Source organism: Podarcis filfolensis, assembly GCF_964270895.1.
Source record: "Podarcis filfolensis genome assembly, chromosome: 10".
NCBI classification, from domain to species: Eukaryota; Metazoa; Chordata; class Lepidosauria; order Squamata; family Lacertidae; genus Podarcis; species Podarcis filfolensis.
In genome coordinates, this window is record NC_139612.1 from 32,051,801 (window position 1) to 32,079,186 (window position 27,386).

The 27,386-nt window shown below is 41.0% G+C and overlaps 1 protein-coding gene across 2 annotated transcripts; it reads right to left on the bottom strand.

Annotated features, from left to right (window-relative positions):
• On the bottom strand, positions 1–27,327 carry TSPAN8 (tetraspanin 8). 2 transcript variants are annotated; one of them, XM_083574721.1, is made up of 9 exons: positions 26,986–27,327; positions 16,290–16,496; positions 12,174–12,236; positions 9,625–9,753; positions 7,276–7,350; positions 7,084–7,191; positions 3,546–3,671; positions 1,828–1,911; positions 1–242 (listed from the first exon to the last, which is right to left on the bottom strand). In XM_083574721.1, exons 2-9 carry the CDS (start codon positions 16,347–16,349, stop codon positions 189–191), a joined length of 699 nt encoding a protein of 232 aa, XP_083430847.1. In that variant the 5' UTR covers positions 16,350–16,496; positions 26,986–27,327; the 3' UTR covers positions 1–188. The 2 variants fall into 2 exon arrangements, with proteins under 2 accessions (XP_083430847.1, XP_083430846.1); XM_083574720.1 differs by lacking the exon at positions 26,986–27,327 and having other exon boundaries at positions 16,290–16,600.
• Positions 27,328–27,386: the final 59 nt, after the last annotated feature.

Below are 27,386 nucleotides of genomic sequence, written 5' to 3' on the forward strand. Positions count from 1 at the left end.
TTAGTTTCTCTAATTTTAAACAGATTTTATTTCATAAGTCATGAAGAGTATTTATCCATTGGTGCTTCGGCTGTTATCATCACAGCTGCTTCTGGCATTTATTTGCGGGTGCCAAACCAAACATCCATCTCTCAATCTACAAAGGTTTCTCATTTGGCTGGTGGCATATTTCTGACACTTCCATGGTTTCATTTTCTCTGGATTTGGCAGTAAAGGCTCATTGAAAACACCAGACCAAGAACCTGGAAAAGAAAGATGTTTATGGTATTATTTGGCAGCTTCAGAATATCCCCCACATACAGGCAAATGCACAGCAAGAACATTTTGTTTGCAAATTTCTTGGATTTACATACAGATGAAATGTGCTGTGCTGAAGACCATTTCCAAAGTAATTTTTAGAAGTATGACTCGAGAATAGTGGGATTTTAATTAAACCCATATATACCACACTATGGGAAACTTAAATTTATTCTGAAAGATGGATTGCTTTAATGGGTGAAGACATTGCCTTCTATGGAATTTGTACTGCTGTTTTCTGCTGTAACGTGGGGAGGGAATCAAATCTCATAGTAGCTAATAAAGGTTTTTCATACTACTTCTCTCTCAGAGAGAACCGTCCCAGAATGAAGCCCTTCGGTTCATCAGAAATGAATCACGATGTTATTCTAATGACTTGCTTAATAGTGACTTTGCCGTAGAGGAAAGCTCTCACACTGAGGCAGGATGGGGGCACTCAATTTTAGCAGGTCAGCCCCTTACCTAACGCATCCCTCTTCACCATTCTCCGTACCATTCCAGGGGGTCCCCTTACTTCTTATAAAAGCCATTCAGCAAATACAAATGTACAAAACAGACTTTTTTAAAAATGAAACATACTATTTCCCTTTAAGACACACACTTTCAGGTTCAGCACGGATATGGATAAAGGGTCATCTCAGGATCAGTTTTAATTAGAAACCTGTAATTCTTTTCAAACCTAGCTAGTAAGAAAAAGGCTGCATGTCTGACTCCTCTAGTAGCGAAGCAAATGGGCAGCCGTGTAATTCCTCACCTCCCAGCCCACATATTTCCCACATCATTAATTACCACACAATTATCACATGATTTGTCATCAGCTCATTTTGTTAAACATTTGTTATTCCTTTTTATTAACAGCCGTTTATATTATTTCATTTCACGGCTCCTTCCAGCTTCAGATGAAATTTAGTAGCAGTGGTTTAAGTGACAATACAGCTGATTTGCAGCAGTGTTTGGATACTGACAAAGGGGGAGTTGGCCATGGGCTCACAACATACACAGGACCACATCTGGGCTAAGGGTGGATACTGCTGGCCACCATGCATTGCATAGTGGCCAGATTAAACCGCTCTGTGTGGCTCCATGAGACAGCAAGGTCACTCTTCCAAAAGTAGACCATCTGTTGTGGCTGCTGACGCTGGTGGAATTCACAGATCAAGGGCCACCAATTCACGCCAGTCAGGAATGGCAAAAATACTAACTGATGCAGAAATGTGGTAAACTGTGTTTAAGGTGGGCAGGAAATACTAAGTGGGAGAAACTGAAATCAACAGATCGGTTCATCTCTAGCTGAGACAAACTGTTCTTTGGTTCCTTTTCTCCCAGATGAGTCTTCTTCAGGTCAAAGGTTGGAAGTGGAGTCAGCAAGCACCAGGATGCCTCTCCTCATTTTAAACCCACACACATTTACATAAATGCCATTCTAGGGCTTCTTAGTCAGCCTAAGGTGCTGCACAAAAGTGGGACATTTCCCCAGAGCTTCTTGGAGAAAGAGTAAGATAGAAAGAGCAAAAATAGCTGTAGATATACCTCAATGAATGCCAGCCCAAATGCTATCCCCATAACGATAACCATGTTATTCTTGAAGAACTCCATGATTACTTCTCTGCAAGGCTGAAAGATAAAAGAGACAAAAATTAAAGCAAGTGAAATGTTCACTAGTAATTCATAGGCTTCTAACATGAACACTTAATGGGAATGAACTAAACTAGTGGAATCTCCCACCTTGTGCCAAATATAAGCCATTTGTGGCTTGGCACCAGAAAGGCAAAACAGCGCACAACAAGTATCTATTGTCTTAAAACATATATGCAAGTTTAATCTTAATTGAATGGTTAATATGCAAAACAAGCTACCCCTATGCACATTCACCAGGCCTCATGGAGAAAGTGAACATAATCCTTCCAGGAAGAGGGAACTATATATACACAATTTCCAACAGGCCTTGAGGAATATGCATATCTCATGTGAATTTTCAGCATTCTCTGGCTATTATATGTACATAATCGCCAAGCAGGTGTTGGGAATGCATATGTGTTGATGGAGGTGACTCAGCTAGGTTCCTCTTTCCTCCTTTTTGAAGCTGGCAGTGCCAGGGGGGACGGGACGCAGAGAGGCTTGATGCTCTTCTCTATGAAACTCATGCTATCATACCCTCCAATATCCCACTGATCAAAATCAGGACACTTGTGTTTTGGTCCCAAACTCTCACGGGAGCCAGCTGATATGCAGAAGAGTGTGAGACCACAAAAAAAGCATCTTTTGGTCCAGCGTTCTGGCATGACCCAGCTGACTCACGTCAGAGCACCGGACCGAAAAATGGGACATTCCAGGATCCAATCAGAAGCCAGGATGGCTTCTGTAACTGTGATGTCCCACTCAAATCAGGATGATTGAGGAGTATGGAACCAATATCTGTTCAAGTTAATGCAGTGAAACTTCATACTAAGCCCATACAGACACACATATACGTTCATGTGTGTGTAAATAGACCATACATCACAGAAATGCCAGAAGTCTTCGGTGACCTTCATTCCAAGGAAAGTACCCAAGTTTATAACTGTGATATTGGAGTTCTCAACATTCAGAAAATGGAGGTATTGGGAATCCCATCAATGAAGAAATGCAAGATACAAGCAAAATGCAACGAACACATCACATTTGTTGAAAACTGTCCGTAGTGACAATGAATGTGAAGTCATGTACAACTTAGAATTTTAAATAGCTTGTGGCATTTTCATTCTCATTTTTTTTGCAGACTTTGTTCATCTTCTCAGCCCTCCATTAACGCATCAGGTTCTGGATAGCACGCTGTGTGCTATAGTACAGGGGAGATGCTACAGTAATGTATGTTTATATTTAATTCTGGAATGCAATACATGACTTGTTGTAATGCATAATACAGCAGCAATGATTAGGAGGAGAATTCCAAATGCGCACGCCAGAAGCAACCCATTCCAAGGTAGACAGAACACAATGTGCAATGCGCATACATTTTGTGGTGGGGCCATTACTCTTCTTCAGATATGTCACATGGCCTCTAACTAGTTCAATAAATAGGACTGCAAGAAAAGCAACAGAAACATGAGTTTCCACATTTCGAGGTAAGAGGTGACAAGTGTTTGAGGCAAGTAATAGAGCAACCCTTTACCAATATGTAATTTGCCATGTCGCCATGAATATTCAAGCAGTCCAAACAACAATAACCCTCAAAGGAAAATTATGAAACACGTTTTCATTCTTCTTACCGTTGTATACTTATCTCCTTTGCAAACTGATGTCCCTACGTCTTTAGTGTCACATTGACAGCCATTATATGTGGACTGTGCCTTTCCCCAGTCACTCTCTCCCTTAAGCAAACCACAGCATTTGTTCTATAGGAGAGGAAAAAATAAAGACAATGAGAGTTCCCAACTAGGATAAATAAATTATTATTATTATTATTATTATTATTATTATTATTATTATTATTATTTATACCCCTCCCATCTGGCTGGGTTTTCCCAGCCACTCTGGGCAGCTTCCAACAGAATATTAAAATACAATAACCTATTAAACATTAAAAGCTTCCCTAAGCAGGGCTGCCTTCAGATGTCTTCCAAAAGTCTGGTAGTTGTTTTTCTCTTTGACATCTGGTGGGAGGGCGTTCCACAGGGCGGGTGCCACTACCGATAAATGGCATGTGTCAAGATCTCAGAGAACTATTTCAAAAAACCAAACCATGTGACTAAACTTGCATATAGGGCAAAAAAGGAGAAACAGTAATAAGGGTACCACGTTGAACGGCTCTTCTTCTTGCTGTTGCAGTTAAATTATACTCACCAAAAATCAGTGGGAAGCAGGGAGGACTAAGCGCAACAAATAAACAGAAATTCTCAAGAAAAGCAACTTTCTCAGAATACTAACTATCCTTTTATAAGCTATGTGTGATCCAGAGAAATCACATTTTTTCTTTCAGTTATCAAAACTAAAGCAGATTTCTTTTAGAATTTTGGTCCCATTTTATCCAAATGTCAACTTTTCATGAGGAGAGAAAGGTTTTGACTTTGAACTTTATTTTTAAAAAATCAGCTGGTGCCACTCTTTACAAGAATCAAGGCTCACAGCTGTTGTAGTCAATTTAATGGGGTGTTTATGTAGGGATGGGTGAATCTGCCAATTTAATCTTCTGTCATTTTCTAATTTTTCCAGTCTTTAGCTCAGTTCATCACATGTTCAAACAAACTTTTTTTTTAAAGTCCTCATGAAAATTCATCAGCCTTTCAGTGCAACACAGCGAAGTTTGCGATAAAAGTTCTCAGCTTAGGAAAACCCAAGAGTCCTGCCTTGCTCCCTGAGTTTTCCACCATTTCCGACCATTTGTGTATATCTGTGATGTGCATAATAATGCTTTAATCATGTTTGTTTTAATATGTTTCTGAGACCTGTCTGCTTTTTCTATGTTTGTTTGTTTGTTTTTGGCTATAGCCTGTATTTAGTTCGTCAATAAAATCTAATGCATGCAACTATACACATTTGCAAAACATTTTTTTCCTAACATTATGTGCTTTTGTTTGTTTTCTTCTACTTATATATGAATTTTCATGCACACCTTCCCACAGTATATGTAGCTTGTATACATTTTTTGGCTGTACAACTGTATGACAAAATTTGGAGAACCGTGAATTTTGCATGAAAGGTGTGCTTTTGTTTGGGTATTGTTTGGGGAAGTGCAAATTAGGCTGAAGCAAATTTCTCTCCCCAACTATATTTTTTATACACTATGGGTCGTATCTAGCAGAGACCTCCACCTGTGCAACAGAACTTCCTCCCACTCTTTTCTCTGCATGCACCTCTCCAAAAACTGAACCATAGAATCATATAATTGTAGAGCTGAAAGTGACCCAGAGGGTAATCTAGTTCAGCTCCCTGTAATTCAGGAATCTCAACTAGATTATACATGACAGGTTGCCATTCAACCTCTGCTTTAAAATCTGGAGGATTAGGGAAACTCCTGGAGTATTTGGGAGGGCACATAGGGAGAGAAGTGAAAAAGGAAATATCATTGTTCAGGCAAAAGTCCTTGCACTAAGGAGATGACTTTCCTAGATGCAGCCCTATTTCTAGGGAATGTCTGAAGGCAGCTCCTTATAATTTCATACACTGGTGACTGATTAAGAAGTAGAGGGCAACTAAGAAGTAATCATTTCTTTTCAACCCCAGCGTAGCTACTGCTTTAGGAATACAACCCTTATTACTAGATTAAGATGGCTTATTCCCAACATTTCCATATTGGTTTGACATTGGCTTACTATCCTTCCTTGTTTTGAAGCCATTGACCATAGTTTCCTAGTTCAGATGAAAAGGGAAACTAATTAACGGAAGGCTTCCGAGTGATTTACTTGTTTGTGCAAAGAGAAGAGAGAAGGGGCTGTGTGCGCACCCCAAAATCTCACTGGTATCTTGCCTTATTAAACCAAGATATCATCCAAACATGGCCATTAGGAAATACCATTATGAAATACCAAATGCCATTGCCATTTTCTTTGAAGTAGAAGGGATACCAGCCAGCAGTGGAGGAAACAGTTTAACTAAATGAGGTTAAGAGTCTGCATTCTGTAACTCTACATTCCTCCATTCTAGTCCCCCCCCCCTTCATAGTTTTGTTCAGTAGAAAGTTGGTTCCTTCAGCAGAAAGCAAAACTGAGATGTTTCAGGCACCACATAAACAAGAAGCGGAGCAGTCATCCCGGCATAAGCTAAAACAGATGCTTGCCATAAGTTCTTACAAAGACACTGTGATAGTTTCAAAGCCTATGTATTTGCTGCATTCAGTTCTCTAATGTGAGAAACCCAGGTCTCTCTTATGATAGGCACCTTGAAGCACTTTGGCCATGAGGAGCAATGGGTGTCTCCTGGCCACCTGCCTCTTGAGCCAGTCACTCAGTAGAAGCCCCTTTCTTACCCACCTCCCAACTTGGCCTTGGGTGAGAGTAAGAATGAGTGAGATTTCTAAAGGCCCAAACATACTTGGGTTTATTGAACATTTATCCTAATTCGTTTGCACAAAGTTTGTGAACAGGAGATACAAGGTTGGCTTTTATCAAGCATTCCTTCTGAATTGTTTGTGAGGAGGTTATATGCACAACAAGTGAGTATTATTCTACTCTATCCACTGCCTTTCCCCCATCACTTTGATTACCACAAAAAGTCTGATTAATTTACTTATATTTAGGAAGCAGGCTTCTTATGCACCAAATCCACTTTAATTTTACAATCTGAATGTCCTGACACATGACTGATTCCCACCTACAAAATAGCCAGAGTCTGAAAGTGATCTGACTTAATGTATGAAACTGGTCCAGGTTTCAGATCCAAGGCTTGTAACAAACATAGATTTAACCATTAAACAGCTTGGTTCCCCAAGAATGAAGGGTCTGGACATATCTTGAGTCCAAGCACCAATGAGTAAGAATTTCACCTTTTAGCATTTTTTAAAAAATGTTAATATCATGTTTGTTTTTATTTTGTCTTTAAAGTTTAAATATATAACATCGCAATTAATTAAAAATAGCATATGGCTGCATTTACACTTATTGGGTTAGATTTATCGGGTGGGTTTACTTGTATTCCGAAATAAGTTAATACGACTATTGTCACAACCAACCAACCTTTTTCAATCTATTCACAAAGAGCAGAGGTTGTGTTCTTTTTCCAATTTCTTGCTATCACTATTCTTGTAACAGTTTTAAAAAAACAAAACCCCTCATTTGCCTTTATCTCAAATAAATCAGTAATATCATTTACCGCTTGCTCAAATTTGTGAAAACCGGCCTGGAAGTCTTGATTCTTGCCTGTAGTATCCTGCAACATTTGAACCTCCTCGGTTAAGGTCTTGTTAACAACTTCTTCAACCTAGAAAAAGGAACACAATATCAATCAGCATGTTTGATATACTTTCTTTGAAACAATTAAGCATGACTAAAAAAAATGTGGTACCTTAGATTTATACACTCCTCCCAAAATACCAGCTACGATTTGAAGAAGCAGGATTATTAGTAGTCCAATGAAAAACTGTTGAGGGGAGAAACAAAAAAAGAGAACAATTAATTATCTAAAAGTAGGGTAAAGGTAAAGGTAAAGGACCCCTGACAGTTAAGTCCAGTCGCGAATGACTCTGGGGTTGCGGCACTCATCTTGCTTTACTGGCCGAGGGAACTGACGTTTGTCCGCAGACAGTTTTTCCGGGTCATGTCAGGGTAAAGTAGATTTCTGGTAATCTGGCCATTGTATGACATATTTTGAAGTGAGGTGCAAATGTAATTAAATATATATATATATTTATTAGTTGCTTGTAGGCTCCATTTTACAGTTGGCTAAGCTATTCCAAATTTTGTCATTGTTCCTTTTGCAGTTCTCTTCCTAGAATTTATATATATATGTAGATAGAGAGAGAGAGAGAGAGAGTTTTTATGATATTGGTATAGTTGGTGACTGATCAATGCATTTATTGATTTGGTTCAAGCATATGTATAGTTTACTGTTGTCAGTCATTTGTGGGGGGGGGGTGAGCAAGTGAGATACAAGCCTTTAACATAAATAAAATGGCACATAGATCTTGGTCTACCATTCTGAGTGTCATCATGATGCACCCTCCAGAATAAACACCACTGCTGATTTCATACTTGTCGCCAGACTTGTCCTACTATACCTGTACCTAGCACTGTTCATGTGTTCAAATGTGTAGAAATGAAAGCATTAAGAGAAGACTGATGGTACTACATGTTGACTCCAGTCATCATTCATTTGCACAGCACCTGCATGCATAGGCTCCCATATGTGGAATCCATACTCTAGAAAAATGGAAGGTATGGCCTGACACCGATTGATGGATGGTTTGAGTTTACTTATATGTCGCTTTCCCCCATAATGAGCTGTGCCCAAAGCTGCTTTCAGGAAACATTCAAAAACATCCAAATACAGAAAAATGGAAAGACACATGAAAGAAACACAGAACATGTCAGTAAATTCAGAAGTGTCAAAAAGCAATAAAATAAATGCCAAACAGAATAAATTCAGTACAGTGGTACCTCGGGTTACAGATGCTTCAGGTTACAGATGCTTCAGGTTACAGACTTTACCTCAGGATGAGAACAGAAATCGTGCAGCAGCAGCGGGAGGCCCCATTAGCTAAAGTGGTACCTCAGGTTAAGAACAGTTTCAGGTTAAGAACGGACCTCCAGAACAAATTAAGTTCTTAACCTGAGGTACCACTGTATTACAAAACAACAACAACAACAGCAACAGCAGCAACAACAACAACCACCTAGGCTTAAGTACATAAATACTTAAGCAAAACAAAAGTTAACCAACCAAGTTTCTGGTATTGGTCTTGCTGCACTCCAAGGAGTCTGACTTGAGTTCAGTTCAGAAGGGAGGGATAGATGACATGCAACTGGCTCCCATAGTTTTACTCCAGAAGAGGCTGACAACAGGCTGTGTATGCTTTCAAGTTGTATATGCTCTGGCTGTGTCCAAACTGGGCCCTTGAAAGTGTGGTAATCAGGAGTGGTGGAGTCATTGGGTGTGACCCCAATTCATCGCCTCTGTGTAAACACTTCTAAACAGGGATTCAGAAATGTAAAAACTTCCCAGCCTTTTATTGATTCAAGAGGTACTCTTTATACATTATCCCTAATATAATGGCTTGTGAATTATGCATGCTAAACTATATATTTTTATTGTATTGTGTATATTTGTTCATTTAGATGGTACGTCTCTTGGGGTATAATTTCATGTTTTAATTGTATAGAGTCATGTGTGCTAATGGTGCTATATAAATAAATGATGATAATTCAATTAATAACAATAATAATCCGAGTCAAATTCCTTTATCCTTCTGTCTCATGTTTCCTTCATAGTCCACAGCTGGAAAGAAGGGAATTCTTGCCTGCTGCTTTGGAATTTTTTAGAAACACTAAATCATTTCATTGAATATACAGTGCTACCTCAGTTTTCGAACATCTCCATTGACGAACGTTTCGGAACTCAAACGCCAAAAACCAGGAAGGAAATGCTTCCGTTTTTGAACTTGCCTCAGCAGTCAAACTGCTTCTGCTGAGGTAGCACTAAGTTTTTCTCAAATTTCTCTGTAAACTTGCAGGCTGCCCTTTGCACCTCAGTTTTCGAACATTTTGGAAGTCCAGAACAGATTACGTTCGAAAACCGAGGTTCCACTGTAGAATGCTCCAAATCACAGACAAAGAATGGAGACAAGAAGTGAGCACACTAATGTAAACACTGGTGTGGAGAGGCTAGTGTTGAAGTTCCTGTTATTGAATCTCTTACCAGGAGGAGCATGCATTGGCTTTCCTTCATGGCACCACAGCAGCCCAGGAAACCCATCACCATGATGATAGCACCCACAGCAATGAGGAGGTCAATCCCGGCAAACATGCCACTGCCTTTGTTGAATGACTGTGGAGACAGAAGCAAAAGACCTCAAATATGGTGAACAGAGAAAGGACATTTTTCTTCAAAAACAATGTGAAAGGTAGTCAAAAACTCTTTCCTCTAGTCTATTGTGGATGGGATCAGTGGGAAAATGCATTTGCACCAGTGCAATTTCATGAGTTGAGCCACAGCCTATCTCTTACACCCAAATACCCAAAGGGCACTGCAGGATTGCTGTAATTTAGGGCAGAGCAACTGCTACAATGCACTGTTTTGCGTTGCTCAGGTATGAGTGGAGAAAGGGCACAAAGCAGCACAGAGAGTGTGGAAACATTTTGCACGGCCCTATCAGCTTCAAAGGCCTGTTCAAATGGCATATCCCTTGATATGTACACATGGCTAATGGGGAATAGGAAGGTGCTTGCTCATTGCATACCTGACTTCCATACATTCTGTGGAAGGTTGAACAGAACCTATGAATGTACAGTAGTACCTCGGGTTAAGTACTTAATTCGTTCCGGAGGTCCGTTCTTAACCTGAAACTGTTCTTAACCTGAAGCATCACTTTAGCTAATGGGGCCTCCTGCTGCCGCCGCGCCACCGGAGCACGATTTCTGTTCTCATCCTGAAGCAAAGTTCTTAACCTGAGGTACTATTTCTGGGTTAGCGGAGTCTGTAACCTGAAGCATATGTAACCTGAAATGTATGTAACCCGAGGTACCACTGTACATGGGGGGGGGGGGGATTGTAGACTCTGCCTTTTGCTGGGTCTCCCACTGCAAGAAGTGTGCCTGAATGCAAATGTGGGACTTCTCTTGATCTAAAAGCTGAAGTTAGTGAAGATTCCTGGAGCCCAATTGCTGACAGGAGTGAGACCCTGTCAGCATACAACACCACTGGTCAGAGGCCTGCACTGGTTGCCCATTTGCTACCAGGTCACATTCAAATTATTACTATCAGTTTATAAAATCCTTAACAACTTGGGACCAGTTTACCTGCGGGGTCACCTTGCTCCGTATATGCCCACTTGACTGCTTCAATTCATGGAATGGGCACTGTTACAGAGACCACATAATACTCGTTCTGCTTTTGTAAGAAATTAATTTTTTAATGCAGCAGAGCCGACACGTTGGAACTCCCTGCCCACTGATATCACTGTATTCTTTCAGGCAGCTGCTAAAAACATTTTTTGTTTAGACAATATATGCCTACCCAGATATTTTGATGTGTGTTTTAATCTATTTTTAGCTCATCGTTGATTTTAATTATTTGGGAATGCTTTAAAAAAAGCCGCTTTCAGTATTGTTTTATTATTCTTTTTGGAAACAGCTTTGAGATTTATTTATATATATATATTTACAATCAAGCAGCGTAGAAATGTTCTGATGTAAATAAATATAGGGATAACTGTGCAGATTTTGGGCACCTTCAAATATCCTTTTTTTATTGCGCATGGTGATTTGTGCTCATGATGGTGTCACTGTAGTTGCAACTCTACTTCTAGGATTGTCTCTCCAGTCACTTCAGTTAGTGGAGGCACCCAAAGAAGGGTTTCAGATGATGGTGTTGGAGGATGGGCAGGTTTTTAGAGGAGAAGATGACTGCATTACCCCTGCTAATGGGACTCCAGCAGCAAGCCAGTCATAGCCCTGTTTAGGGAAGTTTTTAATGTTTTATGTTTTATCATGTTTTTAATATTCTGTTGGGAGCTGCCCAGAGTGGCTAGGGAAACCCAGCCAGATGGGTGGGGTATAAATAAGAAATAATAATAATAATAATAATAATAATAATAATAATAATAAATTGGCTTAAAATGTATATTTATATTACTTGAAATGTAGCATATACTCATCTACATTCCTTATATTATGTTTAAAGTGGAAATCAGGTGTCTTGTCCTTGATCATATAAATAAAATGTCTTCAGCTCACCTCTTTTTCTCTCTCTCTTCAAAAGAGCACTCAAATTAATACAACTTGAATGCATTTCTGGATTATTCAAGAGTTTAAACCTGCAATCCTATGCACAGTTATCTGATAGTAAATCCCAATGAACATAGTGGTACTACTTACATTCCCACCTCCCACACCTAAAAAATCAATTGAATGATGCTTTTCATTATGTTTCTAAGAATGAAATATATTTTTGAGGCAGTGGGTAGCTGAGATAAGGCTCACACTTTAAATGACGTTTCTCTTCCCAGGAGCCCAACACATGGGACCAAGCTTTCCTCTTTCTCAAATGTGTCTTGAATCAAAAGGAGGCCAAGACAAATTACGGATTTCTAAAATTATATTTCTAAAATTAAAAAAATGATAATTTAAAAAACCCATTATTTCTTGGAAAGCACAAACCTGGATGCCCAGACCATTTTGGGATCAACAATGCATGGAGAAATAATATAGGAAAATAAGGATAAATAATATGGTGAAAAACAAACTTACTTCTTGAGCATCTTTGTTCACACGCATGTAAATAGAGGCTGCCAGAATAGCACATCCACACATCTGTTTATGGAAAGACATTGATCAGCAGTGTAAACAGAATGTAAAACAATCACTTTCAACAGATGCCTGCTTGCAAGTTCAGTACATACAATCACATGGAGTAGATATAATAATATCATGTGTTCCAGCTCTCCAGTCTCTGTTTGCCAGGAACCGTCCCTGGCTGGTGTTTTGCTCCTAATTTTCCTTTAGAGGAGGAGGAGGAGGAGGAGGAGGAGGAGGAGGAGGAGAAGAAGAAGAAGAAGAAGAAGAAGAAGAAGAAGAAGAAGAAGAGGAAGAAGAAGAGGAGGAGGAGGAGGAGGAGGAAGAGGAGGAAGAGGAGGAGGAGTTGTTTGGATTTGATATCCCGCTTTATCACTACCCGAAGGAGTCTCAAAGCAGCTAACAATCTCCTTCCCTTCCTCCCCCACAACAAACACTCTGTGTGGTGAGTGGGGCTGAGAAGAAGTGTGACTAGCCTAAGGTCACCCAGCAGCTGCATGTGGAAGAGCAGGGACGCAAACCCGGTTCACCAGATTATAAGTCTACCGCTCTTAACCACTACACCACACTGGCTCTTTAGAGGATGATTTGGTAAAAAATCTGACAGCATGAACACACAGAGAGTCAAGTTTCCCAGGTTTCAGCCCTCTCCCAGGTGTCCAGTTAACATCTTCCTCTGGGATTAGAGCACATGCATAGATGCAACTAGGGTGATGAGGAAGGACCTAATGGCCCCTCTCCCAACAGCAGTGTTACTGTCGCTTACCGTGATGGTCTGGTATGGGGCAGGACAGCAGAGAGGAGCAAAACTAGTGCTCCCAACAGTTTGCCCACAGTCCCAAATTTGCACCATCCCAGTAAGTGGCAGCAACACTGCTGTTGGGAGGCCACTGCCACCCAACCGCATGGCCGCTCCACTGTGCAGCCCATCAGTACACTGCTTTTCTTCCATCTCACGGTCACTCCCCACCAATGACTACTTATTCACATACAGCAGGTGGAGAAAAACCCTCAGCTATGTGTGGCATGGGTTCCAGCACTGATCCTTGGTCTGAAGAGATACAGTGTTCACAAGACATGCAAAATCTGAAACGTAACGGCAATCTGCTCCATGTGTTAGCCCAGAAGGTGATAAGTAGATCAATTCAAAATGGCAACTATGCAGTGCTGAGATGGCAGCTCCCAGGCCTCAACCTCGTGTTGCCCTTCAGCAGCAGTGAGGAACCTAAGTCTAAACGTGGCCCCCTAGGCATCTCTGTTTAGCCCTCAGGACTCCTCTGAGGCCACAGCCCTATCCAGCCCTGTTCCATGTTGTCCTCAGGTACTTTCATCTGGCTAGAATGGCTGAACTGTCCAATGCCTCTTGCCTGTCTGGTTAGAGTTTGTGTATATGTGTGGAAACCTTTGGCTTTTGTTTGGCTAGAATGCAGCCCAGAATACACAGGTACAAGTCACATCTGTTGCTCCACCCACTTTTAGAGAGGGGGTGCACAAAATATTGGGGTGTGCAGATACGGCTTAAAGACTGCAGGTTGTATGTGTGTGTGATTGAGTGAGTGAGAGATCATATGGTAGATAAATTCTATACTTCTAGAGGTATCCTCATGCTTTGACGACTTACAATACGCAGGCAGCTCAAGGGCAGATTTCCACAAGCAGGACCGGATCATTAATTGTGCTTAAGTGCAGACTAACCAGAAGCCCCAGTCTGTGCAGTTGTTTGAATGGCTGATCAACAGATACCTTTCATCGGGTTCTATTAAAATTCTCTGCAGCTGAGAACACAGCGGCTGTTGCCTTATCGCAAAGTGGAAAGGCTGTAGCTGTCTTATTTAAAATATTGCTAACCTGCTCATCAGCATAACAGAGTTCAAGATGGATTAGAAGCATAAGGTGTGCGTGGACCTCTTGCTATCTGTTTGTCTGTCTCTGTGTGTGTGTCTATATTAGTCCCTCTGAATGATTCAAAGCTGGCTCCAGATTTTGGTGGGTCCTGGCCAAGTGATCTGTAGTAGGCCCCATACCCACCACACAGACGGGTGCCTAAACACACAACTTGCCTAAGCTTCTGGTTCTTGTGGGCAGCAGAAGCAAGAGGCTAGTGCTGCAGGATGATGGAATGGCATGTGTCTAGAAAAAGCAGAAACAACAAAGCTGAAGAGAAAATGCAAGCTACATTATTTTGTCCCCCAGTCAAGCTTTTCTTTTATTTACTATTCATATAGAAGCTAGGTGCTAGGGCTTGAACTTGGGACCTTCTGCATGCAAAGCTACAGTTCTTCTCCACAACTGTAAGTGGGGAAACAATGAGTGTGAAGAAAATATTAAAGGTAGAAGAAAATAGATATAAGTTTCCACTGAAAGACAAGAAGGACGATGAACAAGCATTGCATATACTAGAAAGCAGGTCTGTATGACAATCGGTAGGGGGGATGCATCCTGTTTCGCCCCACCCTACTGCCACCACATCCCTTGCCTAGGTTGTGTGGTGGCAATATGAAGCGGTGGGGCACCTGTGGGGTGTTGCCTGAGGCGGCTGGTTCACCCTGCCCCATGGGTGGGCCGGTGCTGAGAATCAGTAGAGTTCATAGATTTAAAAGGATGAATTTTGGAAATGTTATAGATGGAAAGCCAGTAGGCCATGACTAAAACAGAGATATAAGCAGGCAGAGAGAGAGAGAGAGAGAGAGAGAGTAGAAGGATGAAGGATTATGTGCATTGAAAGTGAGGGCTTAGGTCAAAATAAAACAAAACATTATAGTTTCAATCTGAGGAGGAAGTTACATGATAAATGTTTTAGACATAGGGATATCTCTAAATGATTTTTGTGACTGGGTACGTATTACAATATGTCTTGCTAAGAATTTGGGAATGGGATTTACTCCCAAAAGTTCATACAAGTAACAGCTCTGACCTGAAGGGTTTCAGTTCACAAAGTCATCCAGGGATGTCATGAATAAATGCATTTGCATTCTCTCACTGAAGTAAGTTGAAAAGCATGAGGAAGTAATTGATTCTGAGGAAGACATTATGGGTTTTTCCAGTATGCACCAGTCATAGCTGTCAACTTTTCCCTTTTCTTGCGAGGAATCCTATTCAGAATAAGGGAATTTCCCTTAAAAAGGGGGAAATGTTGACAGCTATGGCACCAGTCAATAGACCATGGGCGTTGCCAAGGGGGCAATTGCCCCCCCAATCAATAAAAATACTTAACCACTTGAGGTTCTGCCCTCCCCTAACATAAAACCTGCCCCCCCAATATAAATCCTGGCTATGCCCATGCAATAGACATACAAAATACTGAAGTTTCAACTCTGTGCCTTTCCATTCCCAAGCCACTATTACAATTAGTCCTAATTTTGGTCAAGATCTTCAGAAATCTGAGCACTAATCATCTAGAAATATCAGGAGAGATAGAAGTTTCACACTCCTTTGGGTTGGTGGCAGATGGCTGACTGCATGCAGGTATCCAACAGGTGGTCAGTATATTATTAGCAACATTAAAACAATGCCTTTCTTTCCCCAACACCCTTTTAATGTGCTGTCCAACCCATGTGCTTCAGCTATACCAAACTACTGAAATATAAATCATTTTGGTCACATGAATTTAGGGGACATTAAAAAGGCCTGGGTTCTGAGCTTGCCCTTGGAATTTCACCCTACTTCCCACCCAATTGTGGTTTTTTTAAAGTTATGAATTGCCTTTCACGTGTATCTCAAGGTGATTTACAAACACAATTTTTTAAAAACAACACTAAACTAATTAATGAATTGCCTTTCACATGAGTCTCAATGCAATCTACTAACATACAATAGAAACATACAATAATAGTTTTTAAAGCACTGCCAAAGGATAGATTTAAAAACAATACAAAATGAACACCTTTACATCTTGCTAGAAAAGCATGTTGAAATGAAAGAGTCTCCAACTGTTTCCAGATAGAAAGCACCTGTTAAATATCAGCAATAATGCTGTTCTACAAATACCTCGTTATTGTTTAACTGCTGTTTCAGTATCCCTTGAATTCGCTTTGTTTCGCGTAACAGTCATTTTGAACAATTCAGACTTACCCAGAACAAAAAGTTGAAGATGAACATAGAGTACTTCATGCAGCTGCTGACACCAGCCATTTTTTATTTTTTTAAGAAAAATTCAGCAAGATCAAGGGTGATTTTATAAAAGTAGCACTTCTTAGAAGAGTCAAACTATTTCTGATCCTCACTCTTTGAGTAATCGGCTAGACCACTTCCTTACTTTCGAAAGCAGAAAAGGAAGTTCTGAGGAGAAAAGAAGTTCAATTAGTCAAGCCGTGCATATCTTGTAGCTAAATATTAACCAGGCAATTTTAAAAAGCACCAGTCAGAGCTATCTCTAACGCCTGTGTGTGTGTTTTTTCGGTTTACAGCAGCAACATACATCACAGCTACGTATAGTCTTACTAGTCCAACGCCTGAAAAGTAAATGTACTTATTGGAGCCTGGTGAAGGTGGTGGTGGGAAAATCAGAGTGCAGAACTTTAAAGGGCTAGTGTGTTAAAACCAGTTTTGAAACATAAAAACTTAAAAGAACATGTAACAGTTTTAAGATTTTTCCTTTTACCCTCCTTTTGGCATAGAAGCCATATTTACTATTAGCTCGGTCTTTTAGAAATGGGATACATGAAAGACATCTATATGTAACAAGGGGAGAACTTGGAGGTGTTTGCAGAATACAACCCCCATGCTTTTCATTCCCATTTTATGGTTTCAACTCTCTCGAAGACTTTCTTTTTTCACACAAAGGTAGGAGTTGTTTCTGAATGAACACCAGGTTTTTGCTACGGCTGTTTATTTCATATACAGTACCTCCAAAATTAACATCAAATTAAGATGGCCAGGGGTCCGGGAGCAAATCCTTAAACAATGTCCCTTTCTTCCAAAAAGGAACACATGAAATAAGGAACCACGAAATAGGGTATCTTACGTATTAAGGCACAAGTTTTGTGGACTACAAAAAATAATCTGAGCATGTGCAGTTTCACATTTTAAACTCATCACTGTTTTTCTTCACATCCTTCCTTGGACCACTCACCAACTCTCAGTCCAACCTTTCTCACTTGGCTGTTGTGAAGATATATAATGAAATATAAAATAGCTACAAAGTTATACTTAGTGCTTGTATCATGGGGATCAAATTTTGGTTCCTTTAACCAGAGCGATACATCTTTGTACTATATAGGGCATGTTTTTCTACCCTCCCCCACCTAATTTAGTACACCTCCAATGCTTCAACCAATCTTAAACTGATCTAATTGTTGCATGTTTTAGATGCCTAAGTCCTGCTTGTATTCAACTGAGCTTACTCCCAGGTTAGTGTGCAGAGGGAACCACTTCCTTCAGCCTGTAGTTATCGGGAGTCTGAAGAAAGCAGAAGGAACTGCTTTCATTTTTAAAAAATGATTTGTTTCTATTTTACTTTTACAGGTAAAATAATACATCCCAGTCCAATTCCTTAAATCAAGGGGGACAGAAAAGTAGTGTACAGGCACCCCAATAGGAAATGAACCTGCTGAGCATGTTCAGGAGTGTCCAAGCCAGTTTTTACAGGTCTCTCCTGTTTTAAGTGATCCCTTCCTGCTCCCAGTTCCACTCCTGTCCATTCTTCACAAGGTCAAGCTTGCTTGAAATGGGAGGACTGGTAGGGAGGGCTGGGGAATGATTCTGCTTTTGGAAGGAGGGGTGGAAGCAATCTTCCTAGTGCTTGGCTTTCCTCAGCTTTTATGGAGAATGTTGGAAAAGACTGCTCTCTTTTCTCAATAATTATCTTGGGATAACCTGACAGCATTCCAAGGTGAGCGAGAGAGGAACTCACCCATTTACAGGTAGGCTACAACTTTAGCTCTTTCAGAGAAAACAAAGCCTCTCAGCTAAATGATTAACCTGAACCTGTTCAACTGTCATACAAAAGACACAGTAACCATTATTATAAGGGACAGAGGGTACCACGCCCTTCAACTCCAAAAAAATAAATAAATTCCAACCCTCTGCTAGTTTCAGTTGAGTTATTTACTTTCACACCCTATTGTAAAGCCCTATTGTTGTTGTTTTTTAATTAAAGAAAAAACTCGGCATGCCTTGCTGTCCTCAGGAGCTTTTCACAAGACGCTTGCTACATAAAAAGCAAAGGTGTGGGTTCGTAAGGGGGGAAAACATCAACATCCAGTTAGGCAATTTTTTAAAAAATAGGGCTAACCAAAATTTCACAAAAAATGTGGCAAGCTTTCAAGTTCTCCAGAACTTTTCATCAGGTAAGATGCGTGCAAGGAGAAGAATGAGGAAGAAACAAAGAAAAACAAAAGCAGGCAGAATCTTGTAGCCGCGGGGTCAGCCTGTAGACTTGGTTCCAAGAGGGAGACTGCAGGCTGAATAAATTCCTCCCTGGTTGGGGTGGGGGGGTGCCTTCATCTAATAGTAAGTGATGTGTCAAAGATAAAGGTTCATAGGGCACCTTTCTCGAATGCAGCTGAGAAAACAAAATGTGGTATACTGAATACTCTAAGTGGCTAAAACTAATCAAAGTCACAATCTTGTTTTGTAAGGAAGTTGTGTCTGAATAGAGGTAACATTAATGTTCAAAGTCTAAGAACTTCCTTGTTCTGGGCTTCCCACCCATATGACTCATATTCCTTTGTCTCTTATAGGTACAGTCAGTCACTAGATAAAGGTGGGAGGCAGCCTGCTAACCTCATAAAGATTTGGTGAGGATTTTCTTTTTGACTTTCCCAAGAAAGGGCTGAGGATGTACTGCCAACCGACTGAAGCTCAATCCAGATAAGACTGAGGCACTGTTAGTGGGTGGTTCCCTAGACCGGATGCATGGGAGATCGCCTGCTCTTGATGGGGTTACACTTCCCCTGAAGGAGCAGGTTTGTAACTTGGGGGTACTCCTGGATCCCTTGCTGTTGCTTGAGGCTCAGGTGGCCTCAGTGGCCCAGAGTGCCTTCCATCAGCTTTGGCTGGTGGCCCAGCTATGCTCCTATCTGGACAGGGATAGCCTAACTACTGTTGTCTATGCTCTGGTAACCTCAAGGTTAGATTACTGCAATGTGTTATACGTAGGGCTGCCTCTGGAGACAGTTCAAAAACTTTGGCAGGCGCAGAAGTCAGTGGCCAGGTTGCTCACCAGAGCAAGATGGTTTGAATATATTACACTGATCCCGGTCCAACTACACTGGCTACCAATTAGTTTCCGGGCCCAATTCAAAGTGCTAGTTTTGACCTATAAAGCTTTAAATGGATCAGGACTGCAATACCTCAAGGACTGCCTCTTTCCATATGAACCTACCCGGATCCTGAGATCATCTTCTGAGGCCCTCCGTCATGTGCCCCCTCCTTGAGAGGTTTGGAGGGTGGCAACACGAGAATGGGCCTTCTCAGCAGTGATCCCTCATGTGTGGAATGCTCTTCCCAGAGAGGTTCACCTGGCGCCTTCATTATACACCTTTAGGCCCCAGGAAAAAATGTTCCTTTTTAACCAGGCCTTTGGTTGATCTGATTTACATCTTATGCCCTTTTAAAATGTGTTTTTTTGGGGTGGGGGTTAATTGGGCTGTTGTTTTGTTTTTATTTTATATTTTGTGGTTTTATATCTTGATTTTATTCTGTGATATAGGGCAGTATATAAATAATAATAATAATAATAATAATAATAATAATAATAATAATACTGAATAGCCTAATTCTGTCCCATTTCAGTCTCCCTGGCACTCAATCATAGGCCTGTTCTGCCCTGTTTTGTGCTGTTCCTTTTAAAGAATATATGAAAAGTCTGTATTTAAATTGTACACATTTTCCATGCTTTTTTCTTTTTAAAACCATTTTAACTACAATTGCCAAAACAGTAGAGCAACTAGAATTAATTTTTATTGAACCTTTTATTGTAAACAAAACCATAAAGGGAACATTTCCTCCCAATTCCTCCCATGGACACACTCCACACACAAACAGTGCCATCAACTCAGCTATTTCTTTCCCCTCACAAACAGTAGCCAGCCAGGCAGATACCAAGACAAAATTCAAGTTTTCATCACAAGTAGTAGAAGTAGGACAGCAATAGGAAATGAGCAAAGGAAATAAAATGTGCATGTGCTCATCCCTGTTACCCAGAAATATTAAAGCAGCATTAGTCAGTGTGGTGCCCTGGATGTTGCCAGTCTATAGGTCTCATCATCTCTGGCCATTAGCCATTCTGGTTGGGGCTGAAGGAAGTTGTCTACCCCTGCATTAAAATATAGTGTTGTTAGGGCAGTACGTTTTATGAGAAATGGTTGAAATATATGAGTTTAGCATGAAGAAGAGAAAAATAAGGCATACACGATATCTGTCTTCAAAAATTTGAAGGCCTGTAGCACAGAAGATGGAGCAGATTGTTCTATATTAGTCCTCTAGTATTTCCACTGTTAATAGAGATGTATAAATAGTCTAATATGCCACAGTGCATGTGAATCAGAAGAGAAGGGGTTTTGTTTAGAATTATGGTGCTGGAGGAGACTCTTGAGAGTCCCATGGATTGCAAGAAGATCAAACCTATCCATTCTTAAGGAAATCAGCCCTGAGTGCTCACTGGAAGGACAGTTCCTGAAGCTGAGGCTCCAATACTTTGGCCACCTCATGAGAAGAGAAGACTCCCTGGAAAAGACCCTGATGTTGGGAAAGATGGAGGGCACTAGGAGAAGGGGATGACAGAGGATGAGATGGTTGGACAGTGTTCTTGAAGCTACCAGCATGAGTTTGACCAAACTGCGGGTGGCAGTGGAAGACAGGAGTGCCTGGCGTCCTCTGGTCCATGGGGTCATGAAGAGTCAGACATGACTAAATAACTAAATAACAACATTGTTTTACTAGTCTGGAGAGCTTGATGAAAGGAAATGCTAGGGGAGGCATAAAGGATATTTAACCACACACAGCCACATCTTAGGAATGTTTGAAAGGAGTGTTAATGAATTTCCTGGGCATAATGAGGACTGTTTCTGGTGCTGCATTTCTGTACGTGGAGATTTTGATCAATTGTTGTTTTGCAGAGCCTTTACCAACACTGGTGTTGCATCTTATCTGCAAGCACACCTCAAGAAACTTAATAATGAATGGGTGGCCTTCAGTACTTGGTACAGAACTGATAAGGAAATAAGGTTCACTACTGTGACTATCACAGATTCCCAGGAGAGATGAGAAATGAAGTTTTAGCACTTGGAAAGCCAACACCCTGGATACTTGGCTGGCAGCCATAGCAGTGTGCTAGGTGCAGGAATAGGTAAAGGCAGAGGCACCTTCTCCCTTTCATTGTTGTTTGTGGAAGGAAGTAGGCGAGAGGTTCAGTGGTTTATTGAGGGAGAGATCGGACAGTATTCAGTTGTCAGTTATAATGATCAGGTGTGTAACAACCACAGTTTAAACTATAGCTCAATTTTCAAAGCCCATTTATATGCCTGAAAATAATTCATCTCTTCACTAATAGCCATGGGTGCAGCTTCCTGGTCTGCGTAGAGTGACACTGAGATCCAGTGCTGAGGGCCTTCTGGCGGTTCCTTCACTGCGAGAAGTGAGGTTACAGGGAACCAGACAGAGGGCCTTCTCGGTAGTGGCGCCCACCCTGTGAAACGCCCTCCCTTCAGATGTGAAGGAAATAAGCAGCTATCTAATCTTTAAAAGACATCCGAAGGCAGCCCTGTTTAGGGAAGTTTTTAATATTTAATGCTGTGTTGTTTTTAAGCACTCGATTGAAAGCCGCCCAGAGTGGCTGGGGAAACTCAGCCAGATGGGCGGGGTATAAATTATTATTATTATTATTATTATTATTATTATTATTATTATTATTATTATATTATTATTATTATTATTATTATTATTATTATTATTATTATTATTATTCATGGGTACAGAGAAGTCTGCAAAAACTACCGACTGACCCTTGGAGGCTCACACTGGAGGCTCTTTGTAGAGGGCATGCCCACCATGTTCCTTCAGCACTTTGTCCTCCCAAAGGTGCACAATGACATAGTGCTGCTGAGATAACAGCAAGAAACAATAACGAGAAAAATCAGCAGACCAGCCTGATTCAGGAAGCAATGAGTCACTGGATTTAAATCTGGAGCTGCTTAGAGTCCCGTCCCCCCCTAAAAATAGCAGTTACTAATAAATAATCTAGGATCTGGCTCACACCTTAGGGAAACTGGCAGTCTTATATGTTACATGAAGAGCTGGTTCTTGCACTATGCACCATATATATGAAGTAGTATGTGATGCGAGGGCAGGCATCACAATAATGGGACATGTGGGTGTACAAGCACACTGCCTGGGCCCCAACTCACAGAATCGTAGAGTTGGAAGGGACCCTGAGGATCATCTAGTCCAACTGCCTGCAATGCAGGAATATGCAGCTGTCCTTTAAAGGTAAAGGGACCCCTGACCATTAGGTCCAGTCGTGGCCGACTCTGGGGTTGCCATGCTCATTCCGCTTTATTGGCCGAGGGAGCCAGCATACAGCTTCCGGGTCATGTGGCCAGCATGACTAAGCCGCTTCTGGCAAACCAGAGCAGTGCATGGAAACGCCGTTTACCTACCTGCCAGAGCAGTACCTATTTATCTATTTGCACTTTGACATGCTTTCAAACTGCTAGGTTGGCAGGAGCAGGGACTGAGCAACGGGAGCTCACCCCGTTGCGGGGATTTGAACCGCCAACCTTCTGATCTGCAAGTCCTAGGCTCTGTGGTTTAACCCACAGTGCCACCCGCATCCCTTTCGCAGCTGTCCTTTACGGGGATCAAAATGTCAACCTTGGCATTATCAGCATCATACTGAGCTATGTATGTACAGTGATGGCTACGTCCATACTTGACCATGCATGTAAAAATGAGTTTCCCAAAGGACTGAACTGGCCCTAAGTCACTACACAGTGAAATTACTCCATCTTAACTCACTTGTGAATTGCAAGCAGCGCAGTCGGGCCTAGGAGCAAAATAGTGGCAAGCACCTTATAAACAGAGGTGGGTGGTGAGTGAAGGAAAAACCTCACAAGTTGCGAATGTTCGAGTAATGGGGAAAGAAATAATTGCCATTCAAAATAAACGTGCATAAATGGCATTCTGTCCAGCCACACACACTTTGTTTAGTCAATGATTGATTATTTAGTTTGTCTGGTCTCCATATTTATGACAGGAAGAGCTTTGCCAACTGGAGCTGTTGATTAGGTATGTGCAACAACAAATAAAAATAATACGAAGTCAGCTGGAAAAATGTGTTTCTCACTTAGCTAAACTATTGTGGCCAGAGTAAAAAGCTGAGGCATTTGATGGAAAACTTTTATCGCTATAAAAAATCTCCCATAGATGCACTGCACACACTGTGCAGCCCACATTCCTTCCTCGAGCCTCCAAAAAGTAAACTAATTGGAATTGGAAAGTGCTAATCTTGGGGAATTAAACAAAGAGTTGGCTCTTGCAAGTGGTGAATAAACCTGTGAGAGAGCAAGAACACAGAAATAAAGAAGAATCATCAATCACCTCGGTGTGAGGCAGAGAGAAGCGTTTCGAAAGGCGCAGAAGAATCTGGAAAATGTTGTGAGGAAAGTGAATGCAAGTAAAAAGAAAGTGCTCAAGAACCAGCACTGGTGATGGCAGAAGGATACAAGCACCCCATGACAAAGTGGGCTCCCTCATGTCGCAACCACACATAGTCATCTGCCTATTCACTTCCCCTGGCTTATCTGGAAGCAGCAGCTGTTACAGGGAAATAGGGATGTGCAAATATGTCCAATTTTGGTGTCTCTCAGTTCCTTCCCCCCCCAATCCCTTCACATTTCCCCATCAGTTTGCTTTTTCTAAAGTCCTCATGAAAATTAATCAACCTTGTGGTTCTAATATCTCCTCATATATATTTATATTTATGTGCCCTTTTGCCAAATACACAAATTTTCACAAGCAGTCTTCCCATATATAATACCTATTATATTATCCTATTATATTATTTTCAGTAATATATGCATTTATCAGCACACTTCACACACAAACATATGCATTTTTGTACATCTAACCTGGCTGGAAAACTGCATTGCAAAATTCAGAGACGGTAGAATTTCAAAGAATGACCCTGTTTCAGTTTGCGTTCTGTTTCAGAATTAGATAGGTTTGCCTTTAAACGTGAATTGAATTTCTTTCCCCTCCCTACTGGGAAGGTACCCACCATTTTTATTTCCCATAATTCAGTAGTACACAGGGAGATTTAAAATGGCTGGCAGTTTGGCATTGGTGCCATCCCTGACAAGAACAGACAAAAAGAGATCAAGAACTGAACTGTTAATTATTATCAAATATCCTCTCCTGGATGAGGGTGGAGCTCTGAAACTTGTTTTGAATATTTGGCATTAGGCCTGCCATGTAAAGTCACAATAATGAAGAAAATGCCTCTGAGCATGTATAGATTAGTAATTTCCCTTCTTGTCAGGCTCCACACAGCTCATCTGAGCTTGCGGGGGGGGGCAGTAATGTAAGCAAAGGAACCCATGAAGTCTAGAAGTTAACTAATATCAATATGGCACAATTGCAAACATCCTCATGGTGAGAAACATGTGTCAGTCATGGACATAGAAAGTTCACAAATGTCACATTTACAATGTATGCAGATACATCAAGCCCTTCAGCCTTTCATAAGCACTTGTCACAATCAATTTTCAAAAGCATCTGTTTTCATAATCATATTGCGAAAGAATGGGAGCTTGGGAGCTTATATGCCAAGGCAGAGCAGGCCTTTTGTCCCCCAGAGAGCTCTGAGGGATATCAATATTCAGAAGGTGCCTTGCTCCCATTATCTCACACTATGACAGAAGCCCTTAAGCCTTTCCTCAGCTATCTTAAAGGGACAGAAGCCCTGCCACTCTTAGCATACAGGCTTCTAGGCTCTGCCAGCCACTCCGAAAGGTTTGAATGCAAGGGCTATAATCATGGGTGATGTGACTGGATGGCAGTGGAAGTAAACTTTTTTTTAAGTGTTCCAGTCTTAAAAGCCAGATCACAGTACTACTACGATGCAGTAGATGGCAGAATAAAACACAAAAAGGGTACTAATGGAACAGATATTTGGCGACTGCGGAGAAGCACGGTAACGAAAAAAGAGAAGCGGAGGCTACTCCACATCTGGTCCTTCAAAGCAACATTCAACAACATGGTGTCCTCCAATTTAAGCATGAATCCAGAAACTATAATCTAAATTGTAAAATACATGTAAAAAAGGGGGGGTGTAAGTCATATATAGTGTTTATATATATAAAGATTATATCTTATGTGGAAGGATGTGTGGATCCAGAATTGGCCTCCACAGTCACTTATGGACTCACTGTTAAGACTATGTTCATGGAAGTCAATCTTACTCAGCTATGAGTGATCGCCAGAGAGGAAGAAGAAGAAGAGATATATATATATATATATATATATATATATATATATATATGGCAATTTTTGTTGTGATTTGTTACACACCCTTTACCCCAAGGTCCCAGGCTGGGTTGCAACAATTAAAACACAATATTAATACTTCAACACTATTTGCTACGATGCCCTATATATACTGTATATATATATACAATCACCTAATAAAAAATCCCTTGATTACATCCTTCATTCTCTTTCCAGCCGTCCTCTCCTTGATCAAATCTCTATTTTGCTGGCTGGCAATAATGTATCTATTACTGCACTGGTTGCAAAATTTACCTTGGCTGCAAGTAAGTTGAGAGCCAGACACCAAGACAAGTACCAAAATGGGGAGTATGAGTTGTGGGGGTCACGAAGAGTCGGACATGACTAAACGACTAAACAACAACAACAAACTTACGCAGGTGTGATTTTTGCATTTTTGTGTGTCTGTTCTTCTGTTGTTGCAGTGCAGTTTTAAACCAATTATTTGTATTCTATACATTGTGGCTTGTGTCAATTTGTGATGGCTTATAGCTTTTAGCAATAAATATTATTCATTCATTCATTCAATATTAATACTGAGACACAACATAACATAATATTAATAACAGATTTAAATAACTTACAATTACAAAATTTAAGGTGGGTCCCTATCCTAAAATATACACTTCAAGTGCCAACAGCCATGTACATCTTCAGCATCCAGTGAAAGTGTATAATAAAGGTGACATGTGTACCTCTGTGTAAATGGGAGTTCTGCAGCTTACAGGCCACCACAGATAATGCTCTATTGGAGGGTGGCATAACAACCAAGCAGGCCCCTCGGCTGATCCTAGCACCCAAGAGGGCCTGTAGGGAAGGAGGCAGTCTTTCAGATATTTGGGGCCTGGTACATTTAAGGCTTTAAATGCTAACTTGAAATGGGCCCAGAAATGAACTGGCACCTGTTTTAAAACAGCTTACATGTTTACATGGGAACCCCAGCTAGCAATCTGGGTGCTGCATTTTGGACCAACTCAGGTTTATGAGTCATCTTCAAGTGCATTACAATAATCCAATCTACACTTCAAGAATCCAGAGCATGGAGTTCAGTGGCCAAGTCATCTTTCTCCAATAGGAACCGTAGCTGGTGAACCAACCAGAATTGGGGGGAAAAGCATTCCTAGCCACTTGAGCCTCCAGTGAAAGGACTGAATCCAGGAGCACCACCAAACTATGGACCTGATCCTTCAAAATGAGACCAGTCCCATCCGGAGAAGGCCTTCTCCCTACCTCCTGGACATGAAGACTTGGGACACATAACACCTCTGTCTTTTCCACATACAGCTTCAGTTTATTGTGGTTCAGGATTCAAGTCAGCTTGTTTTTCCTCATCTGTCTCACCGCTGCGTCTTAGGACAGGTCCAGGAGCTGCATGACCTTTCCCAATTCATGTTTTATGGAAAAATAGAGCTGAGTGTCACCGGCAGATCAATGTCACCTTGCCCCCAAATCCTAAAAACCTATCCCAGCGGCTTGTAAAGAAAGCAGGGAAGATCTGTGGCTGAGTCCTGGATTCAGGGCATAAGGGGTGGCAGTATCTTTGGTTGGGGACACATTGCGCCCCACTCATCCCTGACTGAGCAAATAACTTCAGACAACTCTGGCTTCATACGGATATTAAATAGGATTGAAGACAAGATAGTGCCTCTTCATATAAAACTGGCACAATTTTATATGAATGTA

What these genes read in the sequence shown, in the direction of transcription:
- TSPAN8 (XM_083574721.1), bottom strand. Translation starts at nt 16,349, where the DNA reads ATGGCTGGTGTCAGCAGCTGCATGAAGTACTCTATGTTCATCTTCAAC. An exon ending in TCTTCAACTTTTTGTTCTGG is followed by an intron (nt 12,237 to 16,289) that starts GTAAGTCTGAAT and finishes TTCCATAAACAG; the next exon opens with ATGTGTGGATGTGCTATTCT. An exon ending in TTCACAAATTTGAGCAAGCG is followed by an intron (nt 3,672 to 7,083) that starts GTAAATGATATT and finishes CCTCTCCTATAG; the next exon opens with AACAAATGCTGTGGTTTGCT.